Source organism: Aphelocoma coerulescens, chromosome 3, assembly GCF_041296385.1.
Source record: "Aphelocoma coerulescens isolate FSJ_1873_10779 chromosome 3, UR_Acoe_1.0, whole genome shotgun sequence".
NCBI lineage: Eukaryota > Metazoa > Chordata > Aves > Passeriformes > Corvidae > Aphelocoma > Aphelocoma coerulescens.
The window spans coordinates 40,909,628-40,925,230 of record NC_091016.1 but is presented as its reverse complement, the minus strand read 5'-3'; the positions used below and the strand labels follow the sequence as shown (position 1 = coordinate 40,925,230).

Sequence of the window (15,603 nt, the reverse complement as noted above, 5' to 3'; positions counted from 1 at the left end):
AATGGTAATTTATTGCATGTGTTGTTACTCTTATTTTTGTTACATTTTCCGTGTTCATGCTGGCTGAAGTCGATTTATTGCTGGGGAACTGTTCTTTGTGCTTTTTTCCCCCCTTTACCAACTACAGTGAAAAAAATAGCTGTAGAAATTTCCTCTTCTGTGTGTAGCTTCTCCTACACTAGACAGCAAAAGATTCAGATAAATTCTTTCTGAAACAGTTGGGTATTTGAGTAGTAACCTTGAAAAACATGAGTGCACAGTTAACCATGAGTGCACAGAAAAAAAGCCCTCCACCTGTACCCTCCAAATGTTTTGAGTTGAGTAATTTGAAGCCAAGTTCAGCTGGTGCCCTGAATATGTGCTGGTGGAAAAGTCCAGCTCCAGCGCTTCAGTGTGGAGCCCAGCACCTCCTGTAATGGCTCCTCGGTAGTAATCAAGGGCTTCTTTCTAAAGGCTTTGTTCAGTGAATGTTTTAAAGGGGAACCTGACCCATGGAAATTCCTCCACATTAGGTGGAATATTTCTCAACCTTCTTACGCTTTTCTGATTAATTAAGTAGTTTTCGGGACTCTCACTTTTTAGATAAAAGTGACAAATGTCCTGTTGAAGAAAGTTCCCAGGTATATTCTGGTACTGAGTTTGTAAAAAGGAGGGCAGTGTACATGTGCAGCATTTGCAAACAGCCCCCTTCTCCCTCCTCCCCCTGCACATGCTTTCCCTTGAATTCAGAAGGACAGAACAAGGAACCTAGAGATCCTATTAGGTTTATTGATATTTCAGTTTGTAAATAATATAGACATGTATGTTCAACTATGAAAATAGATAAAAACATTTTATAAAAATTGTACAAATTATTGACATCCACATCACGTAATAGCTGTTAAAACTGGCTTGCTAGCCTGGTCTTTTCAGAAATGTCTCAGCTGTCATCCCAGAAAGTTTGGTAGGCTGGTAAGGCTTCAAAATATTTGTGATTCTGTAGTTAAAACCAAATAGAAACCAGCTGAAATTAGCTAGCAAGTGTGCCTGTTTTCTGCCGAGGTGTCTTTGGGTGAACCTCAGACAAGTTTCAGCCAGGTGCAGAGCAGACCTGAAAGATAAAAGGAAGAGATGGGTAGTCTGTATGGCAGTGCCTGTGTTTCTCATTTGTGTCACTTCAGCCTGCAGGCAAGTTCTTAGAAGAGAAATAAAAATTCGTTAAGACTGCAGAAAGGCAGAGTAAACAAGTACTGTTTCAAAGCCTGCACTTCCTGTGGGCCTGCTGTCCTCATCTCTTTCTAAGCTCAGAAGTCTTACAGGTAGCAAGAACAAGAGGTATCTGATTTCTGAAAAGCAGGATCTCCATGAGCTTTCGACATGGCTCCTGTTTAGCAGTAAATAAGTGAGCTCTTGTTTTGGGGCACGTCTAAGATCCTGCCCCTTCTCCCTTCCAAGAAGAAGATGGCAGGGTTTTGCCAGAGGGTGTTTACTATGTTTTCAGCGTGTGTCTGGGGTGGGCAGCTGTAGCAAAACAGGAAACTGTTGCCTTGGTGCCCGTAGGAAACCTCTGGTGGAAAGGCTAATTCGCAGTTTTGAAGCTCTTGCATAGCTGTTGTTTGTGCTTCCTCGGTAGCACTTAAGGACTGAATTGAGCAAGACATCAAACAATTGGAGCTGGGGGAGCTACCTCGAATTAAGCCACTGCAGTGCTAAAAATTGAATTTAAGAGATGTACATGACCTCAGAAATAAAAATAAACTTTCTACTTTGGCTGGTTTTGCATTAGAAGACTGAAGGGTTTTGTTTTTTTTCCTTCCCCCCTTGCTTGGTTAGGGTGAATTAAAAAAAAATCATGAAGCTGCAGTTCACTAAAGAATTAAAAACACTAACATGGTAATTTTCCCCCCAAAATACATGAGCCAACACCAACTGCTATAATTGTGTCTGCACCCAGTGCAAGGAACTATGGCAATGGAAAGCCTTGGGGCTTAAATTCCATGTCAGTGCCTGGGTAGTGACAACCAGAGGAAACCTACTCTGTGCTGCAGTGACCCTCGGCATTAGAGTATGGGCAGAAGCTTAAAAGGACCCCAAACACTCAACTCCTGAAGAAATCTCCTGGAAATTTCTGTTGTGGGTGTCCTTCCACACCACAGTTACCCAGTGTTAATGCTTTGTGAGATGCAGAACCTCAGCTTGACTGATGAAGTGGGCAAATCTCCTCCTGACTCCAGCTTGACCTGAACCTCTTCACAAAGCAAGCACAAATCCTGGCAGAGTCTCTGTAGGCCCCTGTCCAAGGGCCCAGGCATTAAAGCTGTCATTTAAGGTGTGCTGCTCTCCAGTGAAATGGGCACAACTGTCACTGTCCCGTCCAGGTAATTGGTAAACGAGTTGGTTACTGCATAGTTCGAGGTAGGGGCCTTTCCAGCCTTAGTTTCTCCTCCTCCCAAGAATATTTTGGTATTCAGTGTGCAGACCCCTGCAGTGCACAGTGCCCAAGTTCCTCTGGACACTCCCTCCTACCTCAGTGGCATCTGCTTTAACAGGGTGGTTGGGTATTAGATGTACAAATTGGAAGGGTCTGTAGGAGTGGAACCACAGATGCCTGACTGGTTTACTTTATTCCTGCCAGCTGTACTGGGAGGAGAGAAAAGCCACTGACTTCCTGTTTGACTAGAAAGCACTCAGGTGGCTTCGGTGCCTCAATCCTCCACTGCATGGCTGTAAAACCCAAGGTGGAACTCTCAGGAGGGCCAGGCTCAGCTCCTCAGTTGGTGCCCAGCTTTGTCCAGTAACCAGACACTGGATGGGATGCACAGGACTCAGATGCACAGGACTCCCACAGCTGCTCCTCCCAAACACTGAGGAGCTGAATACTTGAAGTCTCATGTCGGGGCAGTCAGACATCAAACAGAGGTCTATCTTTATCCCTTCCTGTCATAGTTTAACTTGCATCACTTCTGATTAAACTCCATCTAAGCAGAAGCGAAGATTTTCATCTGCTTAAAAAAACCCCACAACAGCATCCACCAACCCGTCTGTGCACTGTCACTGGCTGTTACAAACACCTGGCAGCAGCACTATCTTTGTGCATTAAGACTGCACTAAAACAAAAGCTCTCTCCCAATAACCAAAGCAATCTTCAGGTCTCCTGAGGCTGAGGGCCATGCAAGGATCAGCTCAATCACTTTTGACAGCAGAGATGGATGACCCACCTGTTTGCTGGAAATAAGGCTCCCCCTTCTGTAATATATAATAAATAAAAAGCAAACAGGGCACTTGGAAGCACTGCTGCATTAACTGCTGGGACCTCACTGAAAATTCGTGCTGACACAAGAAAGGAAAGAAAATCTCTGCTCCAGAACAGCTATAATTCTGACAGTGCCTCCTGCTGAGCGACTGGGGCGAGGATGGGAACACAGGCACGGGTGAGTGTATTTTAACTTCCTTTTAGAACAAGGGTGATCAGCTCACAGACATGCTCACTGTGACAAAGACATCTGTAAGGAGGGAGGAGAGAGTTTTAGTGGCTCAGCCATACGGAGAGCACAGGGAGAGCATGGGTTCATGGCCAGGGAGGGGCTGGCTTGCAGGAGGACATCTTGATGGGGGAGTCAGAGCAGCAGCATAGGATGACAGCCCTCGCTGGAGGTAATCCTCAAGGTCCAAATCCTACTCGTCTGTGCTCTCACTGGCTCAGCTGGCCAGCAAACCCTTCTGGCAGCCGGGGTCTGTGAGGGGATTATCCACTGGGACAAATACTTACTTCTGTCAAACTGATGGGACACCAAGGCAGATTCTGCAAGGGAGAGGCATCCCAGCTCTCACAAATACACTCATGCCTGGCGGGGGGTGCTGAGGTTTCCAGCAATCTCTGTTTAGATGTTTGTTTGCTTTCTCTGCACACTTATTTAGTATTCTGTATTTCATACCTATGTAGGAGGGCAGTTAGATGTAACTTAACCTCCTGCCTTGGGGTATGTTCCAATATACAAAAGACTTTCAAAGGTAGAAATTCCAGACCTGAGTGTTCCAAAAACTTTCAAAATGAGAGCTGTAAATCCCGTAATTAAAATTTTGATTACCTTTACAAGGTCCTGAATATGTTATGCTGTATCCCATTATTAAGTGTAAGTGACATCTAGTAAATATTAGTGTAACGGTCTGATACACAAAGGTCAGGACATTATCATACTGGTCTTTTTCGGCTCTATGGAAATGAAAATTACAATGCAAGCATCATCATGCCATAGGCAGATGGTTATTCTGAAATAACACTGGGCTTTTTTCAGCAGTAGGAGATTTAATATTGTTATTTTAAAAGCATGTAATTCACTGCTAAGAATGAGAAAGACGTTTTCAAAAGCGGTGGACTTGCCTTGGTTATTCCTTCAACAAGGATTCTAAAAGTCTTTTAGCTCATGTGGCCTGTAAAGGAATACAGCATTATAGCAGGATCAGGTACTTCTTTTGATTTCTTTTCCTTCACTTTAAAACCCACAATTTTCTTTACAATGTCAAATGAGTTTTCCAAGAAAAACAGGCTCTCAACACACCAGAATGTAGCTGAATTTAAAGGAAAAAAAATTTTTTCTGTTTGTCTTTCCCCCCATATAGCAAACCCGTAACACTAGAAATAAAACTACAGTGGAAGTAACCTGACTTTTGAAAACAAATCCTATCACGGCTCAGGGGTTGTCATGGTTTGTTGACTAGGTCAGCTAGATTCAAGTAAAGGATGCAATTTTAAATCCTTTAAACTTTGAAAGTTTAGTAACTCTTACAAGGCAGTAGGAACAGCTGTAGCTATGTTGCACTAGTGTAACTTGGACACCACTGCTCCAAATACAAATATTTAGATAATGTTTCTGTCAATGTGACACTAACTGTTATGATTTATTATAAAACAAATTGCAGCCTTTCTGAAGAGATAGGGATGATTCAAGCTTCCCCAGACAGAAAATACTGGAAGCAACAAAACTAACCAATTCCAAATCAAAAGGCAAACACCTAGTGCCTATCCAGACCAAAAAGTACCTGGGTTAAATCTGAGATCTTCTAGAAGTTCCCACCTTGCTAAGAGTTGTACATCCCCCTTTCCCTTCAATTTAAATATTTAAGATTTTTTTTTTTTTTTAATTCTGTTAGGTAAACTTGTCTTTGCTATGGAATGCTTGTCCTTAAATTTTTAAGGGCTTAAAGAGAAAAAAACAAAGCACAAAAAGCTTCAACAGTTTCAAACCCAAAAATGTTTCAAACACTTCCTTCTTCCTTTTGTCTTTAAGTGTTTGCCAGATTCAACTCACATCTGCAAATAGTTTTAGTCCTGCTCTCCTTTCCTCTTCCCCCACTCTATATATAGGATATAGAAAAAAAATACGTACTTCTGCTCATTTCTCTTTATCCATCCAGGTTTTTACTTGATTCCATCTGTGTCCTGTTTGAGATCTGCATCCCGTTTTTTCTCCTGAAATATGCAACTGTAGTTACTAGAGGCTTATGTTCCAAGACACAGTAGCACATTTAGGTTAGTGTATTTTACATAATCTTTAAAGGATTAGGCTTCCACCTAAGCTTGGTGGTTGCTTCCACCTTCCCCCCCACCAAAAAAACCCTCCAAAAACTTGGTTAATTATAAAGGAGAACTGTTGGACAATACAGAAAAATGTGGAATATGAGGTCATTTTCACCTTTGATCAACACTGACTCTGAAATTGCTTGATTTTAGTATTTATTTCTGTACTAACTACATATTATCTTTCTGCAAAGAGCTTCCATTTATGGTGAACTGTTCTTTAGTTTTCTTAAAACAATTGTCTGATGTTCCAAGCAGTTCTTTTGGGCTGAACTCCAGTTCCCAGAGAACCACCATTGCTTTAAATGGCTGCAAATAGATTTTTAGGGCTCATTTTGTAATAAGTTTTATATAATTCTTCTTTTCTGAGTGTTCTCAACTTTAAAAGTATCCTCTGGAGCACAATTAACTTGTAATGAACATAAAGAAGGCAGCTTTTGCCAGTCAAGTCTTGATAGAAGTGTAATATCTGAATGATTTTTCCCTCTTTTGTATGATTTTTGTACTTCTGTCCAACTCCATAAAAACACAATCAATTCCAGATAAAATAGGTTATCAATAATAAAATCCCTGTGGACCATGTAAAAGCTGTTCACATTACCAAGAGTGCTTTTCTTAAAACAGAAATTGTAATTGCTTTTGGGAACAACCACCTCCTTAATGCCTCTTATAGAGAGAACCCTATGGTTGCCCTAAAATTTGCCAGTAGTTACTACATGCTGATAACCTTACACTGTCATAAGCCACCAAGTTTGTCTACTAGAACAGGAAGTGCCATAAAACTGAACACATGGACGTGATTAGGGGCTTAACAAAGTATGGATTTTATTCCCTTAGGTTAAACATTTAGTGAATTCTACAGATAAAAAGCCTACAAAAAAAGTATGATTTAAGTATTTCAAAGTTCTGAGACAATTAATATTCTGTTTACTGCTAGGTGTGCTACTAGACTAAATTTCCTACACTGAATGTCCTTTGTTACCATGTTAAGTGAACTTCAGCTATCCTGGGCAAACTCACGAGTTAGAAAGTTAGAAAGCATTGTGATTAGCTTTGTGACTGAGTGAATACACTAATTCAACTATGAGTTTGATTATCTGATAGTTTTACTGAAAACCTCATTCTGTGCTTGTTAGTTCTCCTACTTTTTCTGAAAAAAAGTGGAAGAAGGACAAAGAAAAAAAACAGCCCTACAGTCTTCTCCCTTATTTCCAAAGCACGCACTGGCCAGAGAACAGTGGCCACAACAAAAAAAAGCCAGAACAGCCCATAAGAAGCCATAGCTTCCTAGGGACCACTGAAAGCAACAATCAGACCTGCTGGAGAAGCAGTGCAGTGATTAGTGCTCAGGCACGATGGATTGTACATTTACCATCTCACATTTGGGCGTGTGAATCACAGAACATCTCGAGTTGAAAGAGAGCCACTGGGATCATCAAAGTTCAACTAGTGGCTCTGCAAAGGACAGCCCCAAGAGTCTCACCATGAGTGGTCATTGAGCAGCAAAAATACATAAATGACTTTAAGAAATAAAGAGAAAAAAAAAATCACAAAGTGATAGGGGGACTTAAGTCTGACAAATGGCAGAAAAAACTCAAAGCAACTATCAACATCAAGTTACTATTTAAACATTAATGCTGTTAAAGAACAGATTTCCCTTTTCTCTGAAAAAGCAACACAAAAATCTTCAGATAAGAAAGCTAGGAACTGTCACTGAGAAGAACTTCTGCATATTTATTGTCACTTCAAAACACTTTTTTCATTTAGTTTAGGTTTAAGTGAAAGTCAGGTTCAGTTACCAGTCTCTTTCCAACTGCATGTATTGTTATTTTATTTTTTATAAGGTAATGCTGTATTTAAAAGAACAACAGCAACAAAATCCAGCAGTTGAAATGAGACTGCTGGCAGATTTCTCTGCTAAAGCTGCAGAATATTCCCCTCAGACTTTCTTTTCTTTTGGCGCAGTACCTGTGTTCGCAGAAACTGCACCTCTTCTGTAAGCAGGTGCTTCTCTTTGAAGAGCTGATTCTGTTTGTTGAGCAACTCCACTAACTGCTGGGCAGTGGCCTGGCAGTGCTTGTCAAGCTGCTGTAACCTGGAAAAAAAATAGATAAAAGGGTTGCAGAGCATCTGAAGTTGGAGTTCATGGAAGAAGCTTTGATGTTTTACTGGTGGTGGCAGCTCCCAGAGGCCAGAGTTCAGGCTGGTGGTTGGGCTGATACTAAAGTATTACTCCTAAGATGGGCATTAAATGTATTTTCACACTTTAAATTAGCACTTTTAAAGGTCTGCACTTTTAATTTAGAAGCCTTATGAGGACACAACAGCAAATCTGCTTTGCTGTGACATCAGTAAAGACTGCAGGACTGCATGCCAACACCTGTAGCTAAGCAAGCTGCACACTCTGTAGCTGCTTCGGTAACTGTCTTCTTGAAACACACACAGTAGCCCAGATTATAAATCCAAATACCCAAATTCCCTGACAAACGGGACTTGAAATGACAAAAACTTCTGTTTTCTGTCCACTGCTCTTTGCAAGCTGGTCAATGTCCAAAACTCATTACAGAACATAGCACTTATTTCAAGTAAGCTTAGTGTTAATTAAGCATGTCAGCATAGATCCTGTAACAGTGTAACAGGGATTCCTGGGGAAAGATGTAAAGAGCCCATCATTCCAAAGGTCCTCCTCATCAGGGGCTGCAAAACAGAGGAAAAAGCTGGCAGGTATCAGAAGAAACATGCAGAGGCCTTCTGCTTACACTGGAAGAACAAGTGCCTGAGTTGGGACAACACCACTGTAAGACAGGTCAACTGTACTTTTAGTTCTTTAATCATGGAAGCAGGTATCACTTGTTATTTCTCCAGTGACTGTTTATTACTCCTGGCATCCAATCAGACGTAATTTCCAAATCATGAATTTTACATCAGAATAACATTTTTTAGTAGATTATCACAGGTAGACCATGCAAATTTCAAAAATATTACTGGACACAAGCCCTGGTGTGCTCTATTGTAAAGCTCTATGTACTTTCAAATGAACTGCTGTAAATTGAAAAGTCTTTAATAATGGAAATCTACTTAATTATTAATTAATTAATTATGAAAATACTTAATTACACTTTTCTGTTTGTAACTTCACCACCCAGTGTTACATTTAGACTGTCACCTTGAGCAGAGGGAAAAATATGACATAGGCACTGAGCTGAGTTTGACCAGTAGGCCACAACTTTACCTTTATCATCTGTATCTTCAGTGCTTGACTACAGGTTTAATAACATTCCAGTGTACAATTCTGGGCCATGATGGATGAAAAGGGTGCAGTTCTAGTCAGTGCAGATCTGGATCTGTGAATTCCCAAATTCAGTCAGCCAGTCTGCTCTCCCAAAACTGCTGCCAAGCTGGCCCTTGGTCCACACACTGGGACTCCCAGCCTGCTCTGGTGCATTTAGCTCCTGAGGACAGGCTCTGGGCCCTCTCACAGTATCTGCTATTACGTGTGACATGTGCAGCACAGCCACACATTCCCATATGCATTGTATCTGGCCTGCCTGCTGATCTCGTAAATGATTCAAGATGAGAAATGAACAGCTCCACCCACATTCACTGTACTTCCCATATGTTACAACTGCACATCGATGCCTGCCATCATTTTTACAACTGGGTGACAGAACCTTCTGCACATTTTGCTAATACGAGTGCGGGGAGGTTGCACGGTCGCCACGTTCACTTTGGCAGCACCACCTATCAGGCAAATGTACGGTGTCCTGAGCATCTGAATGACCACTGTGTCCTCACCCTCCTGTCTAAATGAGATCATTTTTCCACCGAAGTGGCAAGATCTGTCCAGTTGGGATGGCATGTGGCTGCTCCCCCTTGGCCTGGTAGTGTTGAAGGACAGGGACTGACTCCATACTCTGTCATGTTACTTCAAGGCACAACATGAAAACACGTAGCTCTTGAACCATGTTATGCTTGGACTACCCACAGGACAACCTGGCACTAAGGAGAAAGCTCTCATTCAGTACTAATAACAATACCCTTCAAATAATTTCCCATTAACTACTTTAAACCTAAATTCCTATTTCTACATGAAGGCAGGAAAGACAGAGTTTCATGAGATGAGTGGTTCCACAGAAGGAGAACGCAACTGAGGCATCACAAGCTGCAGTGAAAGCTTCAAGGTAAATGTTTTACTCTGATTCTCAGTACTTGGAGCTCATAGGCAGCTTTATGTTAGAATGGCTCCAACCTACCTTGCTTTTTTGTGCAGTTACAACATGCAGAAGATACAGCAGTGAAATTTGGATCTGAGACTAGGCTATACCCCAGGCTGTTCAGAAATGAAGTGAAAAGGGATAGATAGGGTTTTGTTACATTTTGACAGGTATGGCTAGACAATCACTGCAAGACCCTGCAGAAATGAGGTGAAGCATCAAATACAAAGCAGAGCTTGGGCACCAAGGTGAATTCCACCTGCAGAATAAACTTCCATTGCATCCAACACCACAAAGCTGTACTAGCACCCACTATGTTACACTTCCCCTTATGTGTGGCCTACAGATAAAAACAAAAGCTTCTTTCTTTTCTATAACAACACATTGCTAAACCAGGGGCACCCACAAGACTCTGGCTGCGAGCTCCCTTCCCTGGGGGACTCAGGCCCATTAATCCACAGGCAATCTGCAATGAAGGAAAAAGCTGATACAACCTGTCAGTCCTCCTCTGGGTTTTAATGTTGATTTGAAGGAAATTAATATGCAAGGATCTGTGGGCAGTACCCATTCACCCTGCAGTGGGGATCAGTCAGTCCTTGACATAGTAGAGGCATTAAAAGGTTATTTACTCTTTCAGCATAGTCAGGTTACTGATGTAAAACGTTTTCACTTTACACCACGGAGCTGGATTTGCTGAAATGGCGTGATTGGATTGCAGCAACCTGCAGCAGCTAAATCACCAAATCCAATAATCATGCTGCATTTACTGGCACACATCTTAATTAGGTTTTAATACAAGTAATCTGATAACTACTTCTGGCCAGCCAGAGCAGAGCTGTCAGTGCTGAAAGGGCTGTTGTTGAGCAGCTCGGCCAGCGCGCTGCCGCGGCTGCCTCCCCGCTGACCCTGCCGAAGCCCCCCATCTGCCAGTTGCCACGGCAACACAGGCCAGCCCATCGCCCCAGCAGTGGGTGCCACGGCCGTCGGGTGCCCCACGGCAAGGGCTGGGGCACCAGCCACCCAGGAGGGCCACCAGCCACTCAGGGGGGCCACATCTCTGTGGGCGAGGGTTGCTGGACCTGGCTCCTGGTGCCCCCCAAAATGACCAAAACTCAACACCACATGCATACGTCACTGTGCAGCAAACTGCCTTTAAAATGCACTTGCCCTGCTGTCAGGGCAAGAGTGTCGAGCTATGAGTTTCTAATGCTGCTCCTGCATTGCTTGTTTGCCTGATACAATGATCAGAGGTGGTTTCTGGTTCTGAGTGGGAAAACCAAAGACCACGATGGAGACCCGTCATGCTGCAGAGATACAACTGAAGGGTGATCACTATGATGATCACACTTAGTTCCTGACACAGCTAGATCAGGCACTATCTAAGGTCATCTCCTGCTGAATACAAATCAATGATCAGGCTTGCTTTGTCTGTATGATGATCTTGGTGCCAGATTTGCTGCCATCAAAGAGTTAAGGTGTATGGCTGGTGCTCATGGTGGACTTGTTTCTGCAACCACAACTGCCCCAGCTGCTGTCACTCCCCACTCCTCTTTTGGGCATGGTAGGAAAGGTCTCCTCTGCTTTCTTTCCACCTCAACTCTGGTACATTTCTGTCTTCCCTTTTCATAGCAGAAGTGATGTTGTCATTTTCATTAAGGCAGAAAAATTTATGTTCACTACCTCTTTGTATCTTGAATCAGCTCTGTGAACAACTAAGACATTAAAACCAATAGTAAGATTAGTACTCATATGAGCAACTTGCATCTTCATTGTGGTTTACAGCATCGATAAATTCACATAGTGAATTTTGAGGTAAAAAAAATTATAGCCTATGAATTTAGAAAGGCGGACAAATAGTAAATTAAATCCCAAAGTTTCACTAGTGTCCTAAATTACTGTTTACTTAAGACCTTGACCCAAAGATCAAGGCCTTGAAACAACCTTAAGTGATGAGCATCTCAGAGAAGCCCCCCCATGCTCCCAAAATTTAAACAGGAATATCTATACATAGAACCTATCCTTTAATTGAACTCCATTCTCGCATCTAGCTTCAAAAGGAAAACACTATGATCCACCTTTTTCATGTGAATGAAATAAAGAAAGCCTAAGAGGAAAACCACACAGACCAAAAAGCCACCCTGTAACAGTGAGTAGGAACTAAAGATAGTGAATAAACCTCATTTCTGTCAGGACTGGAAGTCCTGACTTCTAACAGGACACAGGGGGACAGTTCAGGGCATATTAAAAAAAGTTTCTGTGGAATTTCCCACCCTCTGGAATCCCTATCAGACTTCTGTTGCCACAAAAAGGCCAAGACTTGTCATTTGCTCAGGCAGAGAATATCTACACCACTTCTAGCTTAGTAAGGTAAGCACTTGCCCACGCTACAGGCAGAACAAACTCATCCAACTGATGTTAACAGATGGTAACTAGAAGTTAATATCCCTTGCACAGTTTGGAATAGGACACCTAAGAAGCAAATGTCCACATTTCACCATGAACCTCTTGACCCAGGTGGCTTTGTATCACTCAATCATTTTTTTTTCCAATATCCATTGTGTAACTTCTAAATTCCCTTTTACTAAAGGCACTCTCAATTCTTCCACATACTTTTAAAGTGTCTATAGTATATCATCTCCAATAAGATAACAATGTTTGCATGCCACAACAACAATTGTAAATAGGGTTTAATTAAAAGTTTACATAGGAGATTCCTCTTTGTTTCAGATGTCACCACTGACTATTAGAATATATCTTCACTTCCACAGCTGGCCCAACAGGTTAAACAAATAGATCACGTAGGAAACCTGAGCCTGGATCTATTCCTGGGCTTCTAATAGCTCATGTCTAACGTGCTGAAGAGAACATTATCAGCCTGCTCTTCAGTAGGGGGGTGTAGCAGCTGGGCTTAGCTGCTGTGATGGCCACTTTTAGCCCTACTGGGTTTTGACAGGAAGGAAACAATGAAAGAGAATGGACAGCAGGCTGGAAAAGATATGGGTGAAAGCTTCACTAATGTCTATTTGTGTCTGAATCCCTTGGCTGAAGATGAGGCTTTTCCTCCTTTAAAGGAATACAAAATAATAAGACCTTTGATAGGAATGTGAACTCTGGATCAGGTTAGCTCTAGAGAAGAAATAGTTCTGGTTACTATTTTATGCCTTTAGTTGACAAGAACTACGTAAAACAATTCTCCAAATCACTCATGCTAGTAATTTAGAATGCTGTAAAATACCTTAGGGGAAAAAAGGGGAGGCAGGGCTCAGAGCAATGTTACAGAAATATATTTAATTGTATAATCAGACTCTACTTTTTTTTGTTGTTGTTGTTTTTTAAAAGATGTTCACCTCTCTGATTTTGTTATGTGCCAGACAGAACAGATTTTGCACAATTTCTCAATCATAATGCTAAGACACACATATCCCACTAAGGTTTTAAAAGTGGCCTTCTCATGTTTTCTAAGATACATATTTGTATTACTGAAATAAATTTTTTCCTGTGCTTGTGTCACTAGTTACAACAATTTTTGTGGCTTGTTTACTTTCTATAAATGTTTGCGCGATTTCCCCTACTGCTTAGTCCAATTCCTCTTATTTCTTTTATTACCAGACAAACCTGAACCTGTACAAACTGCTAGTTGGTGTCCACATTAAGCAATCACTGTATTCAAGTTGGAGACACTGAGAATTTTTAATGCAATCTGCCCAATCTGAACTCTTTCCTTCACAAACACTTTGCCTTTAAAAAGAAATTCCCAGCATGAACCTCATCAGAAGCGACATGTAACAGACAGTACATGTGGTGTCTGGGCAGGCAGCAGAGAATTGAAAAAGAAGTCTTCACTTTTTCTATCCCATGGCATGTGCAGAATGTACATGTGGCCCAAGCTGACATCAGGCAGTTGAAGCAAAAAAACTGCTAAAAGCATCAACTTCTGTTAATTTACTTTGTCAGATATTGTCTTAATTAAAAAAAAAAACCTACTGCTAGAAAGGGTAGTGCAGCTGAGCTACAACTGCTTCAGTTGTTCTGACAGTCACAATTGCAGGCAAACAGAACAGCTTTGGGTTCAGTCCTGCTGTCCTCACCGAGCCCAGATCCTGCTGCAACTCGCAAGGGCTGCAGGTGCTGAGGTACAGAGCATAAAGCTTCTGTTTATCTCTAGCTATCAGTACCTGTGTTTGAAGGGTAAAATGTTTCTCACTAGTGACCTTGCCAATAGTGCTGGGTACAGTCCTTCTCATTTGGTTATCTGCAAGGGAGTCTTTCCAAGTTTAAGGACTATGTATCACAGTCCTTCAAAACTGTTCTTCAGCACAAACCCAAGGCTGCTATACTGCATAGTTTGACCACTATGAAAATAAACTCTAAAAATATCAAACACAAAGTGTTAAATATCTGTGGAGGTGTCACTTGTTAGTTTTGTTGCTTAATCCCTATTACCATTACTTTCTACTCTAGAGGTGCCCCTCCTTCCAGTTCATTTCAAACAAATGATTTCGCCTTTAAGGTCTGGCAGGTGACACACATTTGCTTATTTGTCAGGGTACACAGAGGGTTATTGGGGTTTGCATAAATTACAGTCAAACTAACAGCTGTAGGATTTGTACGGAGTTAGTTTTATGCTTGAGACACAGAAAAGGACTATGACTTTATATTAGGTGACAGACAATTTCTTCTGCACAGCATATTCAGATAGATGTCTTACAAACAAGGGCCTGTTGCTCTCTACATCCACACAGAGCAGATTGCTTCCATTTGTGAACTTAGCCCAAGCTTGGCCTACTCCTCTTCTATTACAGCTCTAATTTCCAAACTTCCTCGGAAACAAAAAGGAGAATAGGGGCAGATACAGAGTAAGGATCAAGAGGAATGGCTGGGAAGGAGGTCCGGGTGGGCAGAGGAGCCTAGAATGTGCGTGAGAGGTACGAAAGATCTGTGCTCAAGATATGTGTGGATACACCCAAGAGACCCGAGGAGGCCTTGGCCTCTGTTTGCGCTGGCTGGCCAAGCAAGCATGCTCCCACCTCACAGGAAGCTGCTGCTGGCACGCCACACAGCACTTTGGACCAGGGCTGTGTCCACCTGGGACCAGCCCCAATCTCCCCACATTCCCCAGTACACCCATAAACCAGTTCTGCTGAGACTGAAGGGAGTCACGGCATCGAGGAAACACCATGCGGGATGTAACACGGAAGAATAAAGGTAGGGAAAATGGTAAGATAATTTTGCATTGAGAAGGGCTGAGGGGAAAGCAGTTTAATCCTGAGAAACCAAAATTTTTTAGAAAAATGAGAAAAGCTGGAGGATCTGAGCAGTATTGTCAGCTCACCTTCACAGAGCTCAGCTCTTATGAATAGAGAGTTTACTTGGTGTTTTGTTTTGGACTGTACTACAAACAGTGAAACTGCACGTGAAGTTAGTGAAATCTGCAATTGCTTAGCAACACTGAAGGGAAGCATTTCACAGGAAATACATTTTAAAAATGTATTAGTACATTATGGACAGTATTACACTCTCTGTAACAGAAAGGCTGTTTCATAATGTGTATGTGCATTAGTCCAACTGTGCTTTAAATTTACTGCAAGGTGAACTTAATAATTGCTATGAAATAGAGGAATTTTATTGCTGTTTTAGAGGCAAATATCATTACAGTTATCTTCAGGAAAAACATTAACCCTCCACAATAAGGAATATGACTGCAATGAGGCAGTTTGGAGATGAGTATTGACACACCCAGACCACAGCCAGTGCAAAGGGGCATTTATGCCTTTCTGGTGACAGCAGCTAAGCTTGTGGATGAAAATAACAGCTCTAGAGTCCCTGCAACAG

At 41.9% G+C, this 15,603-nt stretch overlaps 1 protein-coding gene across 5 annotated transcripts in view; it reads right to left on the bottom strand.

Moving 5' to 3' along the window:
* Window positions 1-281: 281 nt before the first annotated feature.
* SDCCAG8 (SHH signaling and ciliogenesis regulator SDCCAG8) overlaps window positions 282-15,603 on the bottom strand; it is a 109,430-nt gene continuing 94,108 nt past the window's right edge. For 4 of the 5 annotated variants that reach the window (XM_069009905.1, XM_069009907.1, XM_069009906.1 and 1 more), the window contains 3 exons: window positions 7,526-7,652; window positions 5,367-5,449; window positions 282-1,090 (listed from right to left, as the gene is read on the bottom strand). In XM_069009905.1, the coding sequence (XP_068866006.1) occupies window positions 5,399-5,449; window positions 7,526-7,652 (178 nt within the window). In that variant the 3' untranslated portion in view covers window positions 282-1,090; window positions 5,367-5,398. Of the gene's footprint in view, window positions 1,091-4,360; window positions 4,411-5,366; window positions 5,450-7,525; window positions 7,653-15,603 lie in introns of all 5 variants that reach the window. The other variant, XR_011149804.1, reaches the window with a different exon arrangement.